The sequence below is a fragment of the Orycteropus afer genome, unplaced genomic scaffold (assembly GCF_000298275.1).
Source record: "Orycteropus afer afer isolate SDZICR_OR568_19922 unplaced genomic scaffold, OryAfe1.0 scaffold00036, whole genome shotgun sequence".
Lineage (NCBI taxonomy): Eukaryota > Metazoa > Chordata > Mammalia > Tubulidentata > Orycteropodidae > Orycteropus > Orycteropus afer.
The window spans coordinates 13,171,955-13,179,978 of record NW_006921623.1 but is presented as its reverse complement, the minus strand read 5'-3'; the positions used below and the strand labels follow the sequence as shown (position 1 = coordinate 13,179,978).

The following is an 8,024-nucleotide window of genomic DNA, read 5'->3' as shown; positions in this document are numbered from 1 at the left end:
TAGTTTCTGCCAACTTACACTTCTTCTGGGGAGTGCTGCTCTATCTTCCCAAATCTTCAAGTAAAACAGCCAGAAAGCCTTGTATACTGTTTTTACAGGAAACATGGCTTCTAATCAAACAGGCTTGGGATAGCCCTTCACCCTTTTCCTTACCTACTCACCATCACTACCAACTGAGGTTTAAATATGTCACCTCATATACTGTCTTAAGATTTTAAATCTAAAAATTGAATCTGAATAAGAAGAATTCAAATCATTTTTACTGGGATTTAAGGCAGATACTGAGAAATCTATGTCAAAATAAACCAAAATAGGAAAAAAAAAAAAAAATTTATCCAGAAGTTTTGTTTTAAAATGGCCAATAACATATGTCATTTCCCAGAAAAGTCTGTGACTTCTACATGGACGCCATCAACCAATGTGTCTGTTTAATGGTGACAACAGTATTATTAGTAGGGAGAAGTACCAGTTTCCAAGGTACACAACCTACAAATTTGATGCTTATCCAGAAAAAAAAAAAAAAAAAATGAAATGAAACCTAATGGTACTTCTGGCTGAGGCTCTAGAGCCCCAGGAAGAGGAATTCCTGCATGGAGGTGGTTTGTGGATGCTTTTCAGGAATTAAAGGAACCCATGTGAGAGAACTAAGCAAGGACCCAGTGACAATTAGGCAGAAGTTCTGAAGGTGGACAGCCAGGCAAACACATCATTCATCCTGGAGACAAGGGCTCAGCCTCCTTGCAAGCATCCCACAAAAAAAAAAAAAAAAAAGCAGCAAAATCACTTATTAAGGCAATATATTTCTCAAATTTATTGTCATTCTCAATAACCAAGTAATCTGGAGTTAAATTATTTTTTAGCCTTCCCTTCCCTGTAAAACCCAAGCTTGCCCTCCCCTAGATATCCTCTACTCCCACAAATACCCACACCCTCTTTTCCACCCATCCTCTGTCCCTTTCTCCTGTCACTCACCTTGCCTCCACCCAACTGAAGTCTCCACTCCTGAGCCCTCCTTTTTCCTCTCCCCACCCACCCCTCACCATGCTGAGTCCCAGATCTTGAACCTTTGATGCCCAAACTGTAAATCTGGCCAAAGCTGAGGATAACAAACAAAGGAGCAACTGTGGGAACTGACAGCTGAGCGACTCTGGCATTGGGTCTGCCCTCACTGGGGAGTGCTGGCAGGGCCCACCTTCCCACAGGGCATACTATACATCTCAAATTGACAGAGGGTGTGACTGCTGCTCAGATGAAGCAGCAGGAGCTCGAGAGAAAAAGTTTACCCAGGACTGAACCACGGCAGAAACAAGAGTACTTGGGTCCCAGATTTGGGAACACTTAACATAAAATGTCATTTCTACAACCCCTACAGTTCTCTCCCAAAAAGGAGCAAAAGTGGAAAAAAACAAGAAAAAAAGAGGGAGGAAGGTAGGGAGAAAGGAAAAAAGAGAGGAAGGAAGAAAGGGGGAAGGAATAGAAGAGGAAGTGAAGGAAAGGAGGGATAGAGGAATGAAGGGAGAAAGGAGGGGAGGGAGGAAGGGAAGAGAGGAGGATGAAGAGAGGGAAGAAGTCTACAATTCCCGTTTTTTGCTAGAAAGTGTAGTTATGGAATGGCTGCTTTAGACAGATGTGACTCTGCAGCTCAACCTCAGACTCATTTTTAAATCCCTGTTTCAGGGAGCAGGACTCCAGGTGGGACCCAGACCTAAAAGCCTTCCACAGAGAGAGTGTGGTTGAGTGGATAGGCATCACTATCCTCTTCCTCCAAAAGCAGCTTGTCGATGGTCAATGAATTGATGGCTCTCCTGGGGTCTTCCATGTCCTGGAGGACTGGCTCCTGGATGGAGAAGGGGAGCTGGACAAACTGGGGCCCAGGCAAGGCCGGGGCCGGAGGCTGGTACTGCAGGGTGGAGGTGGGCAGCGTGGAAAGAGGCTGAGGCCATGGGAAATAAGTGAGGGGTGCCTGGTGCTCTGGGCTCTCCAGCTGGGACCCCACTGTGGGTGTAGCGGCACTTCTCGTCTGTGGTGGGAGAAGCACAGGACCAAGGGTTAGCAGCCCTGGGAGCTCCACCTGGCAACCCGTCCTCGTCCCCGTAGGGATCTATCTCCATTTTGCCCTCAACTCTGCACTTTCCTGCTCTTTACTCCAGGGGGCTCCACCTGTGCCTGCTCAAAGTCTCCTCCAAGGGAGAAGCCAAGACAACTTCAACTCTCTCCCTGACTGTCACTTACTAAATATGCATCCCTGCTCATGCCACTCCCCCCTCTGAAGCCTCAGTTTTCTCATTTGTAAAATAGGATACAATTAGTACTGAAGTCATAGGGCTGAGAGAATGTAGGAATAATTTCACTGATATGAGCATAATAGATCTAATTTAATTTGGAAAGTGTGAAAAAATGTACATCTTAAAATCAATGACAATTCAGCATGTTAAACAACTAGGCTGTCATGTAGCATAGCACCAGTGTCACAAAGGTGGCCTTGCCCCACCCAGACACAAGAACAATCTAGATTCACACAGCAGCTTTGGCATCCTAAGCACCACATTCCCATGGGCCAAAACAGTTCCACTCACCTCTGGGGGTGAGCTGTGCAGAGGAGGCCCCACCAGACCTGCACGGAGGCTAGGGAGCACTGTTTTGCAGACAAACCTGGCCTTTCCTACAGCTTCCTGGTGTCTTTTCCATCCTCATACTCCTCTGTTTCTGAGCTGGGTTCCTACTGCCACCCTAGGGGCCTCCAGGAGTCAAGGTTGTCCCATACTGGTATAGGAATGATTCCTCTCACCTGTACAGGAACTACTCCCACAATACCAAGTTAAGCCTGTGAAGAACCAGGGCCTGCTTCACAAGGAAGTAGGTGGGAGACAAAGTTCTCTGCGTGGAATGATATTAAAAAAAACATACCAAACCCACTACCTTTGAGTCAATTATGACTCACAGCGACCCACATTGGGTTTCCAAGGCTTTAAATATTTATGGAAGTAGATTGCCTCATCTTCCTCCCACACAGCAACTGGTAGGTTTGAACTGCTGTCCTTTTGGTTAGCAGCTGAATGTCTTATCTACTATACCACCAGAGCTCCTTGGAATGATATGAGAGAGGCCCAAATTCTCCTGTCAAATCTCACTGTGTCTTGAGAATAAACTATGAGAGTCATTGCCAATTAAAAAACAAACAAGTTGCCAGTTGAGTCAACTGAGACCCTATGTGTTTCAGAGCTGCGCTCCATAGGATTTTCAGTGACTGATTTTTCAGAAGCAGGTCATCAGGAATTTCTTCTGAGGCATCTTCAGGTGAACTTGATCCTCCAACCTTTTGCTTAGCAGCCAACCATTTAACCATTTGCACCACCCATGGACTAGAGTAGTTTAGATAAGAGCTTATTTATGTCCAGGGGATGTTGTTGCAAGGCAGATTCTTGTACCAGATGGGGCCGGAGATGATGCATGGCTAATAAGATCTCAGGTGTTGCCCATATGATTGGTCCAAACCGTAGATGGCAAGGTGTTTATCCGTAGAATGGAAAGGGTCTTAGACACCTCCAGGTTCTTGGCTTCCAGGCCTGTGAGCATTCTGCCCATTATATCCCATTGACTTAACCCCAGTCTCCTTGGAAGGAAGGTTGGGCAATCTAATTCCATAGTGATACCACCTCAGAAACCCAAGGAGGGGTCGCTATGAGTCAGCTTGGACTCGATGGCAGTGAGTTTGGTTTCTTTGGTTTATTGTCCTAAACTCAGAGAGAATCTGGGAAGATCTTACTGTTTCTAGTCTTTTAAAAATCCCAATCCTACATTGTCAAATCAAAAACCCATACAGGTCAATTACACGGAAGGTTTCTTTGCTCAGGGATAGAATTACATCAGCCCAACACCATAACAGGTCTTATCTCCTGCTAATCAGGAGGGCTGATTGATAGCTCTAGCCTTCTTTGATGAATTAATTTACAAAATGTCAAAACAAATAAATTATTTTTTAATGAATACGGCTTGTTTGATACACAAAATCTTTCAAAGCAGGGTGTGGGGGTGATTGAAAGGATAAATAATGAAAAAAAAATCTTTAGTAATTAAATGGTTGGGAACCATTCTGTCTTCCACCCCTTACCCTGCCAGCCCCCTGATATGTAAATGAGTTGCCTGGAAGAGAGATAATGTTAACTCCTTCCTATCTACCATCATCCTAGACACATGGTTTGCTGCATAGTAGAGTGGGCATGGCCTCCTATGGGCCTGGTCTAGTTGATGTTAGGATGCAGGGTACAGCTTCATCAGGATGCCACTGGACCCTCAAGGGAAACAAGGAACCAAAGCAAGTTCCACCACTGAGGGTGGGCTCTGCAGCTACTACTGTGGCCCCAGCTCCACCTCCCACACTTTTCCTTGGATAGAAGCTAGATGCAGCTGTAACCGTAAGCATTTTCTCATCTGAGCACTTGGCAGATTCCCATTCCTTTGGTCAAAATAATCACCATTCACATCAAACTATTTTTCTTCCCTCATTTATTGGGGGACCAGACCTTTATTTCTTATCTGGCACCTGAAAGCAGTCCTTGGTTCATGTTGTTGGCAGACTTTGAAACAACCATAATAGCTAACATTTATTGAGTACTTTCTGTATACTAGGATTTAAGCTAAGCCCTCAAATACATGATCTCCTTTGATCCTGACAACAACCCTTTTGTTAGTATTCTCATTTTACAGTTGAAGACATTGAGGCTCAGAGAGGCTAAGTAACTAGTCCAGGGTCTCATACCTAGTAAGTGAACAGGTGGGGATTTTAACCCAGGCAATCTGACCTTTTGTTGTTGTTGTTGTTATTTGCCATCGAGTCAGCCCCGACTCATAGCAACCCCTCCTTGGGTTTCCGAGGCAGTATCACTACGGAAGTAGGATTGCCCAACCTTCCTTAGAGACAGAAATTTAAAATATATATATGGTACAGATGGGTCTGACTTCATCGAAAGTACAGTTTTCTGAAAAGTTACATGTCTGTTGCTCAGACTAGACATCTTTTTATAAATTCAAATTCCACTGTCAAAGGAACAATACTCCGTAAGTGGTCTGAATACAAGGGGAAAGATGACTCTGCCAAGAGAACCCGAGCAGATCCCCCATCACTAAAAACTTTATACTCGCAACAAGTATCAGCAGGGGAGAATTAGGACAGAAAGGCAGAACTTCCCAATGCCAAGGAGCTTAAGGCATGACGAGGGAGGCCATAAGCCTTCTTCCAGGAATATCTTTTAGGTCAGTGGGAATAAGAGACAGCCTCCCTCAAGGGTGGGGTGGACTTAGATAACCTACAACTACCTTGGAAATTAGGTAGATCAGGGGTCAGGAAGGTAAGCCCTCAGCATGGATAAGTACCGTTCTGTTGTTGTGTGACATACCGTGACGTTGGTGATGAGTGGCTGGGAGGCATAGGTCAGCACCGAGGAGGGTCCCACAACTGTGTAGCTGGGGCACATGGGTTGCACATACATGTCAGCTGAGTAGGGACAGCTGACAGCTTCATGGGACACATACTCAGTATAGGGTGTCCATGGGGTCAAAGGCTGGAGGGTGGCTGGGGCAGGCTGGGAGAGCCAGCCAGCACACAGAGCCCCTTCCTCAGTCACTGTGGAAGCAGAGACTTCCATGTCAAGGCAGGAAGGACCTGTGGGAAGAAGGAAATTCCAGAACTGCAGGTGCTACCCCAGATGAGGGGTCTGGAGGAGATCAGGGCTATGGGGAGTTCTTACCCACTGTGGTGTAAGTTGCCAGGGGCTGATGGGGTAGCACCACCTAGAGAGGACAAAAAGAGACCAGGATTATTGCTTAGCCATCTCCAATTAGCCCTATGCAGGTAATGTCCCAGAGTGCCCAAAAGCAGGAGATCATAGGGAAAGGATCTCCTTTGTTGGATCAAAAACCCCACCCTACACCCCAACTATCACCAACTACACTTTGGAGGGGTTTGTGTTTCCATTTAACAAGAAGGCTGTGCATTTAGGGAGCTGGTATCTACCTCTTCCTGGGGTAGTCCCTAATGAGGGCACCAGGAAGTATGAGTCATTCACTCACTGAGGCCCTGGCAACAGGGTCAATGGACCAAGGCACCAAGCCACATTCCTCATTCCACTTTAAGGACCATCCAATTTTCCTATCCTAGGCCCATCCTCCTGCAGCCATCACCATGGCAACTTGCTGCCTACCATGCCCCTATGGATCAAGAGAGTACACTTGCTGGGCCCCCTATGGCATGCACACACATACACACACTGGCCACAGAGGCCTTCTCACCGCAGTAGGTGTGACTGCTGCCCCGCTGCTGGTATGCCCACGTTTCCTCCTCAGCAGCTCCTTCACAGGCTCCTTCACGCGAACACCTTGATATGGCCGAGGTGGGGCTGGGGATTGATCTGGAACAGGAGCTATGAAAACAATGTCACTGGTGCTCATCTATCTTCTCAGAGAAGCCCCATCCCGAAGTGCCCTCTCCCCTCAAGGATCTATCTACTCATTAAGTTGTGCTTGAACATGGAAGGCTACTTGAGAAGGCAGATCAGATTTCCTAAACTATTTCCCCAAGTCTTGTTTTGCCCCAAAACGTTCTATGGCTTCTCTCCACCCAGAGGATTAAGACCTACCTCTTAGTCTAGAATCAAAACCAAAACCAAATTCACTGCCATCAAGTCTGACAGACCCCCATTGGGTTTCTGAGGTGGTAAGTCTTTTTTTTTTTTTTTTCCCTTCAATTTTTATTGTGATTTGGGTGAAAGTTTACAAAACAAATTCATCTTCCATATAGCAGCTCACATACACTTTGTCTCATGACATTGACTGCAATTTCCCATAATGCAACAGCTCCTTTTCCACTTCCTCCCCATAGTTACCTCTTCCCTGCATCCTTCCCTCCCATGCACTCCTGCCTCCTGAGCCATCTCCCTGTGCATACATAGTCCTTCTATTCTCCCTGATTGATCTCTCCAAGGAGTGTATCTACCTAATGTAAATGTTTGGCTCATATGCTTATCTTTTGTTTGGCTGGCAGCCACAGGAGTGGGTTCAATTCCAGACATGAAGGGCAGCTAGGGGCCACAGTCTTGGGGGTTCCATCAGGCTCTATCAGACCAACAAACATGGTCCCTTTTTTTTTTTTTTTTTTCTTTTTATGATTTTTTAGTTTTGTTCCACATTGTTCTCCCACTTTATCCAGGATCTCCTACACAGATTCATTCCCCTCTGAGTGGTTGATAGTGGTAGCCGGGCACCACATAGTTCCTCTGGTCTAGTTGTATAGGCTGAGGATTTCATGGTATACAAGTCACCTGGACCAATTATTTCGACATGTCCCTGGTTTCTTTCTTTCTTCTTTGGTGTAGATGAGGAGAGACCCACAGTTGCATCTAGATGGCCGCTGGCAATCTTTTAAGACCCCATTCACTCCTCACCAAAGTGGGATGTGGAACAATGTTTTTGTGTAGTATGTTATGCCAACTGAGCTTGATATCCCCTGTGACCATGGTCCCAAGCCCATAGGCCCAACCACTCACTCCCCATGGGTTGCTGGCTGCGGCTAAGAAGTGACCACAAACCCATCCCCCATCAGCTCTACTATATACCTGGGAATTTTTACAGAACATACAAATACACTTGTAGAAACATTGTCTGCCAACCTTGTACATGGTCATAGGCACACTCCCCCTTGCATAACGCACTGCTGTTGAGTCAGGTCCGACTCATAGCGACCCCTCCTTGGGTTTCCGATGCATTATAACTATGGAAGTATATTGCCCACCTTCCTTCCAAGGAGCAGCTGGTGGGTTTGAACAGCCAGTCTTCTGGTTAGCAGTCAGACACCTTAGGCTGTACGCCACCAGAGCTCCCCCACCTCTTACATACACATACTCAATAGTTCAGTCTGTCCACCCATCTATCTACCCATATATCAATGTTTGCCTTCACTGAGAATGCAGTACTGTATGTGCAAAAGTGTTCCTTTTTGTTGTCTGTACCTCCCATGCACCTCTCTATGT

At 46.1% G+C, this 8,024-nt stretch overlaps 1 protein-coding gene across 1 annotated transcript; it reads right to left on the bottom strand.

Annotated features, from left to right (window-relative positions):
• Positions 1–1,705: 1,705 nt before the first annotated feature.
• Positions 1,706–6,447, bottom strand: POU2AF1 (POU class 2 homeobox associating factor 1). The gene is made up of 4 exons (XM_007936562.2): positions 6,289–6,447; positions 5,748–5,790; positions 5,397–5,662; positions 1,706–2,020 (listed from the first exon to the last, which is right to left on the bottom strand). Exons 1-4 carry the CDS (start codon positions 6,445–6,447, stop codon positions 1,706–1,708), a joined length of 783 nt encoding a protein of 260 aa, XP_007934753.2.
• Between the last annotated feature and the right edge of the window lie 1,577 nt (positions 6,448–8,024).